Here is an 18,918-nt window from a genome sequence, read left to right as displayed (position 1 = left end):
TTTTATTTTTTATTTTTTTATTTTTTTTATTATTTTATGATCTGAACACTGGGAACCTTTTTAAATCTTGTCGCAAATTTTCATACCTAATTTTAAACTTTGCATGATCATCCCTCCCTTCATATCTTTGTTCTCACATTGGACTGCCTGTGATCTGTACACTTAGGCCAAAAAGAAAAATATGTCTGTTTCCGGTAACCCGACCGACCCTATTTTTAAGCGCCGACTCTAACGTGTTTTTTTGGTTTTCGCAACAACAACAAAAACACAACAACAACAAAAAAACAAAAATGAAGTCAAGTATACTTTATTTAGTTTCAATATATCTAGGTCAAAAACATGTGCTAAATAATTGTAAGCAAACTAAGGAAGCGTTTAAAAAAAAACGTAAGAAGACGTTAACAAAACGTAAGAAAAAGGTTTTAAAAAAAATAAAAAAAATAAAAACCACCGACCGACCCTATTTTTTTTCGGCGATGTTACCGGAAACAGACATATTTTTCTTTTTGGCCTTACCTTGATAGAGAAGCAGAGCAGGCCTTCCTGAAGTTAAAAATAAAACTAACTTATTTTTCAGAATGTTGCAAGTTTTGCCTTGTTGCAGTTCTACAACAGTATGGAGTTTCTGCATTAGCATTCAGCAATTGTGAGCTGAGGAGGTGTGTCAGATGAAAACATGCACATGCATGGAATGAACTGCAGGTCATGACAGACTTAATGTTTTGTGTTTCAGGTGACAGAAAGAGAGTATCTGCAGAAGGGGATTTAGGGGATGGGTGAGTGTTAAAATATTGTACTTATCTTTCTGACACAATGTAAACACTGTGAGTGTGAAATCTATTACGAAATTTATATAATATATTGTAATTTGATCATGTTAGAAAGCTATTAAGCTCTGTGTTTGTGAGTGTGTGTGTGTGTGTGTGTGTGTGTGTGTGTGTGTGTGTGTGTGTGTGTGTGTTTAAAGTTGATGCGAGTGTGTGTGCATAAGTGTAAGCATTGGGGGGGGGGGGGGGGTCATGTCTGTGTGTGTATATATAGTGTACGAGATGCATTGTGTCAGATTATTTTGTTATACCGTGTGGCTATTATTTGCGCTGATGTTCTAAGTGTATAACTTGCGCTGATGTTCTAAGTGTATAACTTGCGCTGATTATCCAAATGTACATGTGTCTGCTCTTTGACTTGCAGAAAAGGACAAACATCTGGCGCTATTCCCCCTCCCCCTGCCACCAAACAGTCCCACCGTCGCAGTCTGTCGGGCCAGTATCGAGGTGTTGTCCCTGACGGCACTGTCTTTCCCAACATGCCTCAGGTAGGGGAGTCATCGGTAAGCATGCTGTACATTTTGGTTTGTTTGTTTAACGCCCAGCCGACCACGAAGGGCCATATCAGGGCGGTGCTGCTTTGACATATAACGTTCGCCACACACAAGACAGAAGTCGCAGCACAGGCTTCGTGTCTCACCCAGTCACATTATTCTGACACCGGACCAACCAGTCCTAGCACTAACCCCATAATGCCAGACGCCAGGCGGAGCAGCCACTAGATTGCCAATTTTAAAGTCTTAGGTATGACCCGGCCAGGGTTCGAACCCACGACCTCCCGATCACTGGCCGGACGCCTTACCACTAGGCCAACCGTGCTGTACATTGTCCCCAGACTTAGAGGACAGTAGCTCAGTTGGACCTGGGCAGAGATGCACGAGAAAGTTACCACCCCAACGGGAGCGATTTGGAGCCGGATTGGTTGAAAGCACACACACACCTCAATTTGAACCGCTCTGATATGGCCCTTCGTGGTTGGCTGGGCGTTAAGCAAACAAACAAACAAACAAACAAACCTCAATTTGAACCAATCTGACCATGTGGCTGGCTCCCAATTTGAACCAATCTGACCATGTGGCTGGCTCCCAATTTGAACCAATCTGACCATGTGGCTGGCTCCCAATTTGAACCAATCTGACCATGTGGCTGGCTCCCAATTTGAACCAATCTGACCATGTGGCTGGCTCCCAATTTCAACCAATCTGACCATGTGGCTGGCTCCCAATTTCAACCAATCTGACCATGTGGCTGGCTCCCAATTTCAACCAATCTGACCATGTGGCTGGCTCCCATTGGGGTGGTAACTTTCTCGTGCTCTTCAGCCCTGGGCCGAGGTGCACGAGAAAGTGACCAACCGGGTGGGAGTCAGCCGCGGTCTTCGATTGGTTGAAATTAAGATTTGTTGTGATTTCAACGAATCAGACGCCGCGGTTTGTTCTCTCCCGTTCGGGTGGCAACAACTTTCGCTTCGTGCACCTCCGCCCATAGGTATAGGTCCAAATGTCATGGCTACAAAAGGGGTTCCACTGTATTATTTCCAGTTATTTTTATGCCAACCCATATACTCATATTCCCGTCTGTTACAGCCGTCAACAAATCGAGACGACTCGCCCCACAATTCCAAGTCTCCAGGCTTCTCTCCCAAAGAGTCCCCTCCCACGTCACCCATCCACGGCCCTCGCATGATACGGCAACAGACGGCACCCGCTTCCTACGGCAAAGATGTCATCCACGACACCGGTCATGTCAACCCAGTTGCGTTAGCGTCGAACAACATAGGGGAAGGTAAGGCCGAGTCTTGGATCTGTTACAGTCGAACATGTCTATAACGACCACCCAAGGGATCGACCTGAGACCTGGTAGTCATAGGCATGTGGTCTCTATGGAAAAGTTAAGTTAATGTATATGTACTACAACAATTGCCGGGGGGGGGGGGGGGTGGTCCCTTGTTGGGGTGGTCGTTTAGGGCAGATGGTTGTTAGCGAGTTGTGGGGGCCAGGGCAGTTTCATCTGTATGTTTTTACACCCCCGGTATAGGGGTGTGTATAGGTTTCGGTCGATGTGTTTGTTTGTGTGTTTGTGTGTTTGTGTTCGCATATAGATCTCAAGAATGAACGGACCGATCGTCACCAAACTTGGTGAACAGGTTCTATACATTCCTGAGACGGTCCTTACAAAAATTGGGACCAGTCAAACACACGGTTAGGGAGTTATTGGTGGATTAAGATTCTACAAGGACTTATAGAGAAACATATTCATGGTCAAAGGGAAATAACCTTCTCAGTTGGTGGCAGTGAGAATGGGTGCAGTGAGAATGGTTATTTCCCTTTGACCAACGGGGGTGTTTTTCCTACCTCGAAGGAATTTCTTGTTTTTTACTAGATTGAGCTTATCAAGAGTGCTTTCATTTGTGTGAGTAAGGTGAGATTTTGTTCGTTTTGTCTCAATTTTGAAATTGTAGCAGAATTTGCTTGTTTGTGTTAGATGGTGACACTTAGTGAGGTAGATTCTGAGTGTGAAGTTAAATTAGTTTATTACCTTGTGCTGTTTCTGTTCATTATTCCTGAAGAAAAAATCAGTACGTCTCATGAAAATGTGCCATATCACAGATGTTCAGTGCATAAGGGGTTTTGTTCAAACAAATTTTGTAGGAAACCACAACTCAATGGGACGTTCCGAACCCTTTGCAGACTTTAGCATTTGATTTTACAGTACAGTGACCGACACATTGTTAAAATAAATGTTGTAGAAAACAAAAACGTATTTGGAAGTTCAGTGCCCTTTGCAGACATTTGATTTTAGCATTGTTCTCCTGACAGGTGGAGGGGGAGGAGGGCCAGGAGGGGGAGGGGGCATTGTGAACCCAGCCATGTCCACTGCAACAGGCGTGGGAAATGGACCCAGCGCGGGCCCAGGCACGGCCCAACACAACTCTAGCAACGAAAACGGCAACTGGGCGATGTTTGAAGACGATGAAAATCACAGTGAGTGTATGCAGTCTTTTTCCTTTCTAATGCATTCCTGGACCAGAAGTTATGCCTAGAACTCATGATATGATGAGATTTGTTCTTTAATTATCTTCTTTAAGATCTTCCCCAAGTGAGCCTGAAGTTGACTTCATGAAGTCATTTTACCAAAAATGTAGTGCCAAAGCTTTGTGCAGCGACCTTTGTGAAGTCGACTTCTCCCAGTCAATGACAGGCTTTAGGTGTATTTGCAGTGTTGATAGGCAACGGTGTGAAGAAGTGGGAGCAGTCCATTGAGCCGGCGGGGGGAGGGGTGGACTCTTCCTCCATCAGCTCGGAGGCGGAGAGTGTTGATGACGTGTGGACCATCACCGAGGAACAGCGCGAATACTACGTCAAGCAATTCCTCACCATGCAGCCCGACCTGGCCAAACACATCACGGGTAGGACTGGAGCTACGGATTTAGAGGGGGGGGGGGGGGGGGGGGGGGGTGTTAGATGGGTTAGAGTATGGACCATCATGGAGGAAAATCTGAAAAAGCAAGGTCTTGAAAGGGGAGGTGGGGGGGAGATTGTCAGAAAAATTCAGCCCAACCCCAGATCGCAATTCAGTTAGTCTGTGTGCGTGACCTTGAGAGAGTTTGTCGTGTGTTGGATAGGAAAAATGCGTGTCTTAAGTCTTAACGTGTGTAACGTTGTTGGCAATATGAATATGCTGTTCTTTACTCCTGAGGCACACAAAAAGTACAGTGTAACCCGGCTTTTTAAAAAAAATCTCAGAAAATCAGGTCTTAAAATGGAGGTCAATCTACAGAGGTTATAAACAGGAAGTCAGAGTGAGTCTTAAATTGGGCGGGATGGGGACTGGGTGGCCGAGTGGTAACGCACTTGCGCTCGGAAGCGAGAGGTTGCGAGTTCGACCCTGGGTCAGGGCGTTAGCAATTTTCTCCCCCCTTTCCTAACCTAGGTGGTGAGTTCAAGTGCTAGTCTTTCGGATGAGACAAAAAACCGAGGTCCCTTCGTTGTACACTACTTTGGGGTGTGCACGTTAAAGATCCCACGATTGACAAAAGGGTCTTTCCTGGCAAAATTGTATAGGGATAGATAAAAATGTCCACCAAAATACCCGTGTTACTTGGAATAATAGGCTGTGAAAAGTAGAATATGCGCCGAAATGGCTGCGATCTGCTGGCCGATGTGAATGCGTGATGTATTGTGTAAAAAAATTCCATCTCACACGGCATAAATAAATCCCTGCGCCTTGAATATGTGCGCGATATAAATTGCATAAAAATTGTTTTTTTTTAAATCCCTGCGCTTAGAACTGTACCCACGGAATACGCGCGGTATAATATTGATTGATTGATATTGATTGATATTGATTGATATTGATTGATATTGATTGATATCGTCTAAGAAGGGGGTTCCACTGTATTGAATTTAAGACCACTGTAGTGGTTGTTTTCTCTCAAAGAGCTGGACTTTGATTTATGAATCCCTATCATTTTCTACACAGGTCCTGTTGCCAAAAACTTCTTTGAGAAGTCCAAGCTTCCCGTGGTTGAATTGTCAAAAATCTGGTAAGCCATCTTTCACTTTTGCATTTGATGAGTCTGAAAGAGGAGGGGAGTGTGTCTATGTCATTGATATGTTTCTAACTTGTCTCTTCACTCTCAGCAAGTGAGTAATCAACAATCTCTTTTTTATATTTAGTCAAGTTTTGACTAAATATTTTAACATCGAGGGGGAATCGAAACGAGGGTCGTGGTGTATGTGCGTGTGTGTGTGCGTGCGTGCGTGTGTGCGTGTGTGTGTGTGTGTAGAGCGATTCAGACTAAACTACTGGACCGATCTTTATGAAATTTGACATGAGAGTTCCTGGGTATGAAATCCCCGAACGTTTTTTTTCATTTTTTTGATAAATGTCTTTGATGACGTCATATCCGGCTTTTCGTGAAAGTTGAGGCGGCACTGTCACGCCCTCATTTTTAAACCAAATTGGTTGAAATTTTGGTCAAGTAATCTTCGACGAAGCCCGGGGTTCGGTATTGCATTTCAGCTTGGTGGCTTAAAAATTAATTAATGACTTTGGTCATTAAAAATCTGAAAATTGTAAAAAAAAATAAAAATTTATAAAACGATCCAAATTTACGTTTATCTTATTCTCCATCATTTGCTGATTCCAAAAACATATAAATATGTTATATTCGGATTAAAAACAAGCTCTGAAAATTAAATATATAAAAATTATTATCAAAATTAAATTGTCCAAATCAATTTAAAAACACTTTCATCTTATTCCTTGTCGGTTCCTGATTCCAAAAACATATAGATATGATATGTTTGGATTAAAAACACGCTCAGAAAGTTAAAACAAAGAGAGGTACAGAAAAGCGTGCTATCCTTCTTAGCGCAACTACTACCCCGCTCTTCTTGTCAATTTCACTGCCTTTGCCATGAGCGGTGGACTGACGATGCTACGAGTATACGGTCTTGCTGAAAAATGGCAGCTACTTGACTAAATATTGTATTTTCGCCTTACGCGACTTGTTTCTTCTTCTTTTTTCTTGAACAGTAGACGGACAGACAAATAGGTCCAGAAAGACTTATACATATAATATTTATTTGTGTTGCAGGAAATAGAATTTCTTTTCATTTCTCAAAACATTGAGCGGCATTTACGTCAAAGTTAGTGTTGACAAGAAATAATAATGCAATAAATCAGAAAGAAAATGGTTTTTTTTTTGCTGGAGACTGACTATAATGTGCAATAATGCAGCAGTTTTAGGCAGGTGTGTTATTTATTTTTTATTTGTTTTTTTGCTGTTTTATTTTTCTTCTGGAAATTAAGACTTTCATTTGAGCAGATACTGTAACAGCCTTTTCTATTTATGTTGTGGGTTTTTTTTCTTGGATGATAGTTGTGTTGTGTTGTGTGCAGGCAACTGTCAGACTTGAATCGCGATGGTGCGCTGTCGGTTGAAGAGTTCTGCATCGCCATGCATCTGGTGGTGCTGAGACGGAACGAGATAGAACTTCCAGACATCTTGCCCGTCTCTCTGATGCCCTACTCTACACTCAGTGGTAATGCTTTGTCTACTATGGGGTAGACCAGCTTTGTCTTCTATGGGGTAGACCAGCTTTGTCTTCTATGGGGTAGACCAGCTTTGTCTTCTATGGGGTAGACCAGCTTTGTCTTCTATGGAGTAGACCAGCTTTGTCCTCTATGGGGTAGACCAGCTTTGTCTTATATGGGGTAGACCAGCTTTGTCTTCCATAGGGTAGACCAGCTTTGTCTTCTATGAGGTAGACCAGCTTTGTCTTCTATGGGGTAGACCAGCTTTGTCTTCTATGGGGTAGACCAGCTTTGTCTTCTATGGAGTAGACCAGCTTTGTCTTCTATGGGGTAGACCAGCTTTGTCTTCTATGGGGTAGACCAGCTTTGTCTTCTATGGGGTAGACCAGCTTTGTTGTAACTTTGTGTGCGTGTGTGTGTATGCGTGTTTGTGCTTATGTGTGAGTGTGTGTATGCGTGCGTGTGTTTGTGAATGAGAGAGAGTGAGATTGAGAGTGTTTGCAGATCTGTGTCAGGATGTAACGGCGAAGTTGAAATTGAACATGTGTGTGTGTGTGCACGTTTCAGATGAACCCTTTGCTGCTGATCTTCCACCGGGGAGCACGCTGAAAAGAGTGACGCCGCCCTCACCTGTTGAAAACAAGGTTAGTATACAGAGAGCTGAGCATGACTCTTAGTGCAATTCTGTGCCTCAGTGTGTAACCAAGTGCGCAAAGCACAAGAATCACCTTTGGATGCAAAGCCAGTCAAACAGGGTTGACATTTTAGAGCTTATTTAATAGCCATACAAAAAGTGCCATGGGTACGCATAGGTTTCCAACAGCATACAAGGAGACAGCTGTAGCCAGATACAATCACAAACAGAACTCTACAATTGACAGGTGTCTAGCTGTTGATGTAGAATAAACTGAAAGAGAAGGCTCAAAGACTTACTTTGTGAGCTTGAATCTTACACAAACACATACATACAGACACATACACTCATGAATAAACTCATGCTCTTACTCGCCAGAGGCTCGTGAGTCCCTTGATATTCATCTGCTGGGTCTTGACTGAAATACAAGCCATATAAAAAAACACTCGTGTTGTAACCTCTATATACACACACGCATGCATTCATGCTCACACAGATTCGCACATGTACGCACGGAATTTACAATCTGATGAGTTTCTTAGAGATGAAATTGTGCAAGTTATCTTGTTGAATTATAGCTTACATATGTTTAGCTCTGCTGAGCAGTGGGGTTTATACCTATCTGTGAAGAAGACTGTGATCATGTTTGTCAGCAGTGGAAGGCCAGCTTTATCCCAGAATCTCCCGGTTCCAGCGGAGTGTCGTCTCCAGCCCACTTAGTCAATTTTGATTATGCCCAACCTAGTGCAGACCCAGTAAGCATACAAGTTTGTTTTTTACTCACTCTTTTGTGTGTGTGTGTGTGTGTGTGTGTGTGTATGTGTGTGTGTGTGTGTGTGTGTGTGTGTGTGTATGTGTGTGTGTGTGTGTGTGTGTGGATGTGTGTGCAGGCATGCGTGTGTGGGAAGTTCATAGAAGAGATATTAAATTACATATTCTTACCCAACTCACATAGATAGCATGTGGAGAAGCCACTGATAGACTTATTTGCCACTCGGTGCTATCGCCGTCTGCCGATGTTCGTCTCCCCGTTCCAGGACCCCGAAGCATGGAAGATCAGCACTCTCGAAATTATTTTGAGCGGCCTGCTGGTCGCACCGTAGGGGCTCATTCAACCTTGGTTTCCAGACCTTCTAAAGCTGGCAACAGGGCCCCCGTTTTCCGCTAGGGCTACACGGGTGACAACTGTACGGGAATCATTGAGACGCTCAGGGGCTTCAGCCTCAACTCTGGATTTGGTCCAGAGATCCCATAGGGGTTCAACGTCTTCGATTTACACGTCACATTGGCTGGCTTGGACCAAATAGCGTAATGTTAACGGAAAGAACTCCACTTCTTCCCGTTCAATGCAGGTGGCGAACCACCTATCCTGGCTTTCCGACCAGGGAATTTTCTCCTACTTCTTTGAAGTAAGACGATACGCGATATCAGTTACACTGAAACAGCTAGGGTATGTGTTTCAGAACGGAATGAGTGTTACCGGTGTATCGCAGGACACCGGTAGGGGAGGTAACTACCATGGACCATGCCTTATATGGCATAGAGTTTTGTTTTTAAGAGTTACCTCCTCGTGTTACCACGGATGAGTGCTTCAATACCTTAGCAACAAAAAGAAGTTACGGTGCGACCGGCAGGCCGCTCAAAATAATTTAGAGAGCGTTAATCTTCCATGCTTCGGGGTCCGGGAACGGGGAGACGAACATCGGCAGACGGCGATAGTACCGAGTGGCAAATAAGTCTATCAGTGGCTTCTCCACATGCTATCTATGTGAGTTGGTAAGTATATTAATTAAATCAAAGTTTACTTTTGAAACTTTATATTTGTAAGTACAGTATTTAAATTTGTAGCTGGAGGAAAGCAATGCGCAGCTGTGAGAATACACGAGAAAAAGATTTTGCATGATCATCTTTTTTTGAAGCTGAACATCCTTATCCAGGAGACCAAGCCTTCTTATAGTAGAAGGCCACTGAGTTAAATTTAGCATTGCCAGCACGAGAAACTTGGGTGTCTTGGACATGGTGGTTCCATTGTGTGCTTATACTGAGTACGATGCTACTTCTGTTGCAGGATTCCAAAATAATCCACCCGGTGGCAGTACGAGCCTCGCCCGACAACAACCCCATCCCGCCTGCAGCGGCGGAGGGGTTTGACCGCGGTAGGGCTTTGTCAGGTATTTTGCATGCTGCCTGTCTGGTGATGGGTCGCTCTCTCCCTCGCTCTTCACTAACCGCCTGCTCTTCCTCCTTCTCTCTCTCTCTCTCTCTTCGTCATCTTCTCAGGATTGCATGGGTTAGCCTAGTATAGTAACAAAAATAATGTGCCAACAATTATTGCACCCATTTTCATACCCCAACAAATGTAAAAGTTGCCTAAATCCAAAAACAAAGAGACTGCCAACGTTCCAAAATTCAGAATCAAAACACAAATGTTCCAACAACTTACCTTTCTTGTATTTTTACACCCCCGGTATAGGGGTGTGTATAGGATTCGCTCCATGTGTTTGTTTGTTTGTGTTCGCATATAGATCTCAAGAATGAACGGACCGATCGTCACCAAACTTGGTGAACAGGTTCTATACATTCCTGAGACGGTCCTTACAAAAATTGGGACCAGTCAAACACACGGTTAGGGAGTTATTGGTGGATTAAGATTCTACAAGGACTTATAGAGGGAGATATTAATGGTCAAAGGGAAATAACCTTCTCAGTTGGTGGCAGTGAGAATGGTTATTTCCCTTTGACCAACGGGGGTGTTTTTCCTACCTCGGAGGAATTTCTTGTTATTCTAAAAGTTGCCTAGTTGGTGCGCACTTGGTCTTGTGCTTGTGTGTACACACGGAGGGGGATAAAGCTCTAGCAGGTCTGCACATAAGTTGACCTGGGAGATTGGAAAAATCTCCACCCTTAACCCACCAGGCTGCCACGGCCGGGATTCGAACTCATCACCTTCCAATTAGGAGGCCGGGTATTTGGGGTACGAAAATGGGTGCAATAATTTGTTTGCAGAGTTTACAATAGTATAATACCAGGTTAACGCCTGTGCTGCTTAGTGAGGTTTTGAGAATGTGGTGGTTATGTTTTGATTGGAATGTAATGTGTCTGGAATGTGATGCCAGGATATTTATGGTCGTGTGATGTTAAGATTTTAATGGCAATGTGATGGCCAAGTTTTTTTAAAATTGATTGAAACAAAATTTGTATGCAGAAAAATAACGCCATTGTTTATTTACAGAAAATATTCACAAAATTGTAGGAAAATATTTAGATATGGGAGGGGGGGAGAACTACAAATACAGCCAAGCCAGTAGCTCTACTATTATTCAGCATGTAGAGCAGGAGGATATTTTTGTTAACAAATTATTACAGTGAAAGGGATATCTTTTTGTCAAAATCTCAGCATTTAGCGGAAAAAACCACTTCTCGTTCTCTCTAAAATGTCATGTTTCTAGTCGAGAGAGATCTGTTTTGCACATGTTTAGTTGTTCCATTCTTTTAATGCTTGTAACGTCGTTCTTGTTACATTGAAAAACACATCGTGCTCAGTTGTACTGTCTCTGTTCTGTTCAGTTGACTCATTCTTCTAATGTGTGTAACATTCTTGTTACATTAAATGTACACATGCTCTGTCATGCAGTTGTATTGACTCTGTTCTGTTCAGTAATTAGCTCCAGTGCATGTAACATTTTTGTTACCTTGAATACACACACACATCATGCTAGAGTTGTACTGTCTCTGTTCAGTTGGCTCATTCTTCCAATGCGTGTAACATTCTTACATTGAGTGCTGTCTTGTTTCTGTTCATGCAGTTGTCCCAGTCTTCCCTTGCTTGTGATGTTATTGTTGCATTGAATGCACACATCATGCTTAGTTGTGCTGTCTCTTTTCTGTTGACTTACTGTGCTTGTGAACGTCTTTATTTTCTGGAACACTCAAGATGTCAGATTGTTCACACTGACAGAGATTGTTTGTTTGTTCGGTCATGGGCTGAAACTCCCACGGCTTTTACGTGTATGACCGTTTTTATCCCGCCATTTAGGCAACCATACGCCGCTTTCGGAGGAAGCATGCTGGGTATTTTCGTGTTTCTATAACCCACCGAACTCTGACATGGATTATAGGATCTTTTTCGTGCACACTTGGTCTTGTGCTTGCGTGTACACACGGGGGTGTTCGGACACCGAGGAGAGTCTGCACACAAAGTTGACTCTGAGAAATAAATCTCTCGCCGAATGTGGGGACGAACTCACGCTGACAGCGGCCAACTGGATACAAATCCAGCGCTCAACCGACTGAGCTACATCCCCGCCCACTGACAGAGATAAAACCTGTTACCTTTCTTTCATTTCTAAAGCCTGTCTTTAGTTGGCGAAGTTGACTAAACGAAGTATACTTCGTGAGACTTGCTGCACAGAGCTTCAGCACTAATTATTCGGTAAAAAGACTTTGCGCAGTCAACACGAAGTCGACTTCCGGCTCAATTTAGGACAGTCTTTATTCTGTTGACAATGGTGCCAGCCTCCCGTGGAGCTTTGTGTATCGCTCATTTCTGGTGTTTTGATGCCTACATAGAGTGATAATCAAGAGCTTCTTGCAAAATGTACATGTATATATATATATGTATAATATATATTTATATAAAAGCCATACCAAACACCTATCTTTATAACTTTTCGTATTGGCTCTAATAAGATATAATCTGTATTCATAGTAGTTTTTGTATCCTGTATAGTATCAGCATAAAGTAATCTCTTTATATAAGTATTTCCCTCCCCCCCCCCCCCCCACCCTCACCCCACAGTGGTTAGCATGACAAGCCTAATTTAATTCTTTACTCCAACGATGCTTTATCTTGTCTGGGTATTACTCTTTGGTCAGTTCATGGTTGTGCTTTCCCTGGTTTGGGTTCCTGTTTGTTTTTTTGCATGCAGAGCTGTGGGGGCAATATATATATTCTTCTGTTCTCTGGACTTTTCCCATGGATGTTTTATGCTAGTCACGGAGATCTCTAAGATCTAAGCACAGAGATTTTATTCAGTAAGTTTAGAGACTGGCGCAGTGGCATGGTGGTAAGACGTCGGCCTCCTAATCGGGAGGTCATGAGTTCGAATCCCGGTCGCTGCCGCCTGGTGGGTTAAGAGTGGAGATTTTTCCGATCTCCCAGGTCAAGTTATGTGCAGACCTGCTAGTGATTTAACCCCCTTCGTGTGTACACGCAAGCACAAGACCAACTGCGCACGGAAAAGATCCTGTAATCCATATCAGAGTTTGGTGGGTTATATAGAAACACGAAAATACCCAGCATGCCTCCCCCGAAATCGGCGTATGCTGCCTGCATGGCGGGGTAAAAACGGTCATACACGTAAAAAACATGGGAGTCCAAGCCCATGAACGAAGAAAAAGAAAAAAGAAAAAAAATCAGTTTAGACACGTGCAGTTGGCAGCCAGAGAGAGAACTTGAGAGGAGAGTTTGATTCAGGCATTGATGTCTGTATCGATCGGCGAAGACTGAAATTTAAAACTGCGAATATAACCATTTTCTTCCCATTGAAATTGACCCTGTTCGCAAACTCTGTACGTAATGTCATCAAAGCTGACGTGTTTCATACTCAGATTTTTTGGTTTACTGGGACTTATTTTCCTGCTTACTTGATATCTTGATACCTGGGAATGTAGATAGCGCTGGAACCTGCTTTCTTTTTTTCTTTTTTTACTGATCATACTTTGTGAATTGGGTTGGTGGTTCAATGTATCTTGAAAGTCATCTTATTACTGAATAAGTTCTTAGTAACAAAACAGTATTTGCATGGATGTGTATTGTAAAGGTGAAAAACAGTGGTGTTTTGTATGTCGGTGGTCTTAATATTATGTTCTCTATTTCTCTGATAAAAGAATTGAGGATCTAGTGAACTTATTTTTCAAGTGTATAGAGGATTTATCACTGTGGTGTTTTTTTTAAGTTTAAGTTGTGCATGAATTGTTATTTGTGATAGAGAATGTTGTGGATTGTCAACTTTGTTTTTGGCCATGATCTTTTAAACTTGCACTGGTCTGGCCATTAGAAATATACAAGAAAATGTGACAAGTTTGTATAGCTGTTGATAGCTAAGACAGATACTAGAATGGGGCATATTGTTCCCATTGTCATCAGTTTCTAGATATAACTCACATTTGAACAAGTCCAATTACTGTTAAATGGCCAAATACAGGTTGTTCGTATTGTTTTGTGCTAGCCACTAAAAAAGCAGAACACATAGCACCCTTGAACATCCTGGCATAAACAAAATATGGTCTATATGGGGTCTACCTCAGGGCTTAGTGCATTGGAGTTAGAATCCGTGAACTTATTACAAAACCAAATGCACAAAAAAAGTGGCCTGTGCAGTGATTGTGAAACTGCACACCTTTTTATCATTTAGCAAGGTGACGAAATAATTCCTACTATCCTTCAATACAACATTGAAAAGAATAAATGTTTCTGAGAAGAACGCCTAGGACAAAGGAGTTTAAGTGTTGTGTTCTGCTTTTGTGCGGTTTATGTTTTTTGTTTCACTTATTCACTCAACAGCGGCGGCCTCTTTGTCACACCTCTGATGGTGTAGTAATTTAAACTGGAATGATTGTGAAGTCTAATTGTTGATAACAGCACTTTTTCCCTGACATGCATCTTTTGAGTTTAAAAACCCTTGTGTTGAACAGTGATTGTTGGCATGATTTGGGGGTACTTGTACGACGTGATAACAATATTCACAGCATGCTGGTAAAGCCTCATTAATTGGGCAAAGTCGACTTCACAAAGTCTATACTTCATGAAGCTGGCTGCACAAAGTTTTGGCACTCCATTATTTTGGTAAAAAGAGTTTTTGAAGTCTTCACAAAGTTGACTTTGGCCTCAATTATAAAGTACTTGAGTGACCTTAACAACGGGAGAAAATATTGTTGGAAAGTAACTTAAAACGCAGCTTCAAAAAGCGAGTCAATGAGCAGAATGAAACTGGATGTTTCAGCATTTATGGATGAGTAAAGAAATTTGGAAAAACAAACAAACACTGATAGTCTTTATAATGACACCATCAGAGCTGAGAGAAAGAGAGTCCCCGAGCCTGTCCGTGCCAGTGTGGTCACTCAGTGGTGTATGTCTTTTTTTTTTTTTTTTCGTTCTGCTTGTGTTTGCAGATTCTGCCGTCCCCTCTCAGCATGACTCCGGGGATGAGCTGGGGGGTGGTGGTGGTGGTGGGCACACGCCACGTGCGCGCACCGAGTCCCACCCCCCGCCCTCCCACGCCCCTCCTCCCCCTTCCGACCTCTCCACTTGTGATAGCCCGGGGCCCGGGTCTAAATATAACGCTAATATTCAGGGACGGCCCCGTCCCATACCAAAGAAACCCACCGCAGGTACTTTGATTTTGACTATAAGTTGTTTTATGCCTCTGGTATGCTATAAAAGTGGTGAACGTTAAGTGAAGTGAATGTGCGCAGAAGAAACGGCTAGTCTAGGGGTAAGTTAAGTGCCAGATGGAATATGGTAAAAATGGTTGAGTTCTGAGACAGACTTAGAATTATAACTTATTATTAACTTTTGTTTTGTTTTTGTAACTTGCCAAATTTTGTGAACCTAGACAAGCGAAACAAATGTAATAATATAAATTCAGAAGTGGTTTAAGGGGGGTGGGGGAGGGAGGAGGTGGTATGTATTATATATTGAAGCAAGAAAGCAATAAGTATGAGATATGTATATTATATGGAAGCGAGAATTTTTTAGCACGCAGAAATGCAAAAACTGAAAATGCCGATCCCATTTTTTCTTTTTGAAGGCTGCCTTAAATTCCCTGACTGGCTGCAAGAAGGTAGTCTTGTGACGTTGTTGTGCTGCATGATCTGGTGTCTGTTGTTAAGCTTGTTGTCATTCTAATCATCCTTTGGAGAAATTGTTGTGTCCTAGACTACCAGATAAAAAGAAGAAGCTAAAATATTAGGGCCAGTTGGGGTCTTTTGTGGCATATTCTGTGACCTGCACTAAATTGGACACAAAAACATGAATTATTAATGCTGTTTGTGGCATATTCTGTGACCTGCACTAAATTGGACACAAAAACATGAATAATGAATGCTGTTTGTGGCATATTCTGTGACCTGCACTAAATTGGACACAAAAACATGAATAATTTAAATGCTGTTTTGAAGGCTGTGTTTAATTCCCAGATGAGCTCTTTTTTCAGAGTTTTCATACCGCTTTTGTGCTGGATAGGTAAATCACGGAGTCCTCAAAATCTGAAAACCTTAAGATTGCTTGTAAGTTAAGCAGTTGGGAAAATATTTAAGTATTCAAGTATTCAAACGTGTTTGTATGTCGGACACTTCTTTAATGATTGCTTTCTCAGATGAATCGAAAATGAAATATCATAATGTAACGTGTGCGTTTTTTCTTCAATTCTCACACGGCAAGAAAAAAGATTGTTTTATTTCTATATATGCATGTAGTCTGCACAGAAGTCTCCTTGGAAGGATGATTGGACATAACTGGTTTAACAACGAGTATTTGCTCAAAGTGTCCCCCCTCGTGGAGGCTTTAGCTGTGAAGTCTGTGTTACACAGTTTGGTGAATGTGAATGCCGAGTGTGTCTGTTATGTTAGCAGTTTTCACAACGTGGGCCAACACATGCTTGCTTATCACGTTTTCATTTTCTTCTGCCAGACAGATTATCTTTTTTATTTTATTTTATTGAATTGTACATGATTTAGAACTGAGCCACCTTGGGTGTAGGTGTGTTTGTTTTCTGTTATGATTTAGTATGGCCTCAGATAGAAGGTACCAGAGGTGTTTTTTTCTGGGAGTAATAGAATAGAGTTTAGGAGCAGCTTTCTTCTCATTATAGATTTTTCTTTCATGGTGATTATACTCTCTTTGTTTTGTTGTTATGTTTCATTTCAAGTCTTCACAACCTTTTTTTGACTTTCATTTTCTTTGCGCCTCTGGCTTTGTACAACATCTGTCTACTTCGCTGTCAGTCTCTGTCTTGCTCTGTCATCACAACCGCCATAGTCAAACACTGTTTGTACGCTCGTCACGGAAAGACTATCACTTTATTTACACTAATGACGACATGACCCTCTTATTTACACTAATGACGACATGACCCTCTTATTTACACTAATGATGACATGACCCTCTTATTTACACTAATGACGACATGACCCTCTTATTTACACTAATGACGACATGACCCTCTTATTTACACTAATGATGACATGACCCTCTTATTTACACTAATGATGACATGACCCTCCTACTTACACTAATGACGACATGACCCTCCTACTTACACTAATGACGACATGACCCTCTTACTTACACTAATTACGACAAGACCCTCTTACTTCCACAGTTCCCGTGGTCAGTCGAGGCCAGTTGCAACCCCCACCCCCATCCAGTCAACAAGAGGAGGAGGGGGGAGCTGCCCCCGGGGTGGCAGGAAGTGGAGACCCTGCCGCTGCCTCTGTACCCCCCTCCCAAGAACCCCCCACCCCTCCCCCGCGACCACAGATGCACGGGCGAAGCATGTCTGTGGATATGAAAGCGGGTATGTGGTTTGTGGGAATGGGGTTGTCAGTTTTATGCAGACCTGGGAACCCATACGATTTCACTGTATTTTGTATGCATGATAGTCTAGAATACGGTCAGTTGAAAAAAAAATACGACAAGAAAAATTCCTAGACTACTTTTCTTCACAAGCGCATCCCAAAGCCGATCCAGTATTTTGACACATGATTAGTTTTTGTCAGTTAACATTGAAAAAAGCATTTGTTTTAAATGTATTGGTAAACTCAATTAACAGTGTGATGGACGCATGTGAAGCATGTTTGAATCATGGATGTTCAAATACTCTGTGGTCAGTGGAGTACACATTTTTCTGAAAATGCGCCAAGTTTGTTTGAGAATACTCCAAGTGCAAAACACAGGTTCCCAGGTCTGTTTATGCTAAAGAAACAACAACAAAAACAACAAACTAGCAAGCAAAGAAAGAAAAAACAGAAAAAAAGGAAGTAAGATATTGAGCCTCAAAAAAGGTTGTTTTTGCCCTTACTTTAGAGTGGTTATTTCGTGTTTGGTTGTTGTTGCTGCATTATTGCTTTTTGCAATGTACGTATCATTAACATTCTGTTGTTAGGCCAGTGACACTTTGATGTTCTTTAATGCCTTCTCTCTGTGTTGTAGCTAACTGCATTTTTCATTTCTGTACTTTAAAAAAAATGTTTTTTACAATTTTGTTTGAAACACTGTCTATACATTTGCTCAAGATGCACATGATACCTGCCTTGATTTATGTACGTGACATAAAAACAAGTCGCGTAAGGCGAAAATACAATATTTAGTCAAGTAGCTGTCGAACTCACAGAATGAAACTGAACGCAATGCCATTTTTCAGCAAGACCGTATACTCGTAGCATCGTCAGTCCACCGCTCATGGCAAAGGCAGTGAAATTGACAAGAAGAGCGGGGTAGTAGTTGCGCAAAGAAGGATAGCACGCTTTTCTGTACCTCTCTTTGTTTTAACTTTCTGAGCGTGTTTTTAATCCAAACATATCATATCTATATGTTTTTGGAATCAGGAACCGACAAGGAATAAGATGAAAGTGTTTTTAAATTGATTTCGACAATTTAATTTTGATAATAATTTTTATATATTTAATTTTTAGAGCTTGTTTTTAATCCAAATATAACATATTTATATTTTTTTGGAATCAGAAAATGATGGAGAATAAGATGAACGTAAATTTGGATCGTTTTATAAATTTTTTCTTTTTTTTTACAATTTTCAGATTTTTAATGACCAAAGTCATTAATTAATTTTTAAGCCACCAAGCTGAAATGCAATACCGAAGTCCGGGCTTCATCGAAGATTACTTGACCAAAATTTCAACCAATTTGGTTGAAAAATGAGGGCGTGACAGTGCCGCCTCAACTTTCACGAAAAGCCGGATATGACGTCATCAAAGACATTTATCAAAAAAATGAAAAAAACGTTCGGGGATTTCATACCGAGGAACTCTCATGTCAAATTTCATAAAGATCGGTCCAGTAGTTTAGTCTGAATCGCTCTACACACACACACAGACAGACAGACACACGCACATACACCACGACCCTCGTTTCGATTCCCCCTCGATGTTAAAATATTTAGTCAAAACTTGACTAAATATAAAAAAGGTAAACATATCATAAGTTTACGTTTCTTCATTAATTCAGTAATTCATCAGTTTGTATGAAAAGTATGTGAAATGAGTGAGAGATGGTTAGCTTGTGGCCACTAATATGTATAACACAAATATTTGAACATTGAGATGAATAAAGTTGTAAGAAATAAATAGGTTAATACTGACTTTTGTGCATCTCTTGCAACAGGATCTTCCATGCTG

The 18,918-nt window shown here is 41.7% G+C and overlaps 1 protein-coding gene across 13 annotated transcripts in view; it reads left to right on the top strand.

Moving 5' to 3' along the window:
• Positions 1–18,918, top strand: part of LOC138963029 (ralBP1-associated Eps domain-containing protein 1-like) — a 56,443-nt gene that overhangs the window by 21,455 nt on the left and 16,070 nt on the right. For 3 of the 13 annotated variants that reach the window (XM_070335014.1, XM_070335003.1, XM_070335015.1), the window contains 13 exons: positions 734–776; positions 1,192–1,330; positions 2,414–2,612; positions 3,647–3,817; positions 4,048–4,236; positions 5,310–5,373; positions 6,735–6,877; positions 7,437–7,513; positions 8,157–8,270; positions 9,572–9,674; positions 14,677–14,895; positions 16,887–17,081; positions 18,905–18,918. The exon at positions 18,905–18,918 is cut by the window's right edge and continues 36 nt beyond it. In XM_070335014.1, the coding sequence (XP_070191115.1) occupies positions 734–776; positions 1,192–1,330; positions 2,414–2,612; positions 3,647–3,817; positions 4,048–4,236; positions 5,310–5,373; positions 6,735–6,877; positions 7,437–7,513; positions 8,157–8,270; positions 9,572–9,674; positions 14,677–14,895; positions 16,887–17,081; positions 18,905–18,918 (1,670 nt within the window). The remainder of the gene's footprint in view (positions 1–733; positions 777–1,191; positions 1,331–2,413; positions 2,613–3,646; positions 3,818–4,047; positions 4,237–5,309; positions 5,374–6,734; positions 6,878–7,436; positions 7,514–8,156; positions 8,271–9,571; positions 9,675–14,676; positions 14,896–16,886; positions 17,082–18,904) is intronic. The other 10 variants (XM_070335004.1, XM_070335010.1, XM_070335009.1 and 7 more) reach the window with 10 other exon arrangements.

Source organism: Littorina saxatilis, linkage group LG3, assembly GCF_037325665.1.
Source record: "Littorina saxatilis isolate snail1 linkage group LG3, US_GU_Lsax_2.0, whole genome shotgun sequence".
Taxonomy (NCBI): Eukaryota; Metazoa; Mollusca; class Gastropoda; order Littorinimorpha; family Littorinidae; genus Littorina; species Littorina saxatilis.
The sequence above is the reverse complement of the archived record's forward strand: the minus strand, read 5'-3'. Positions and strand labels throughout refer to the sequence as shown.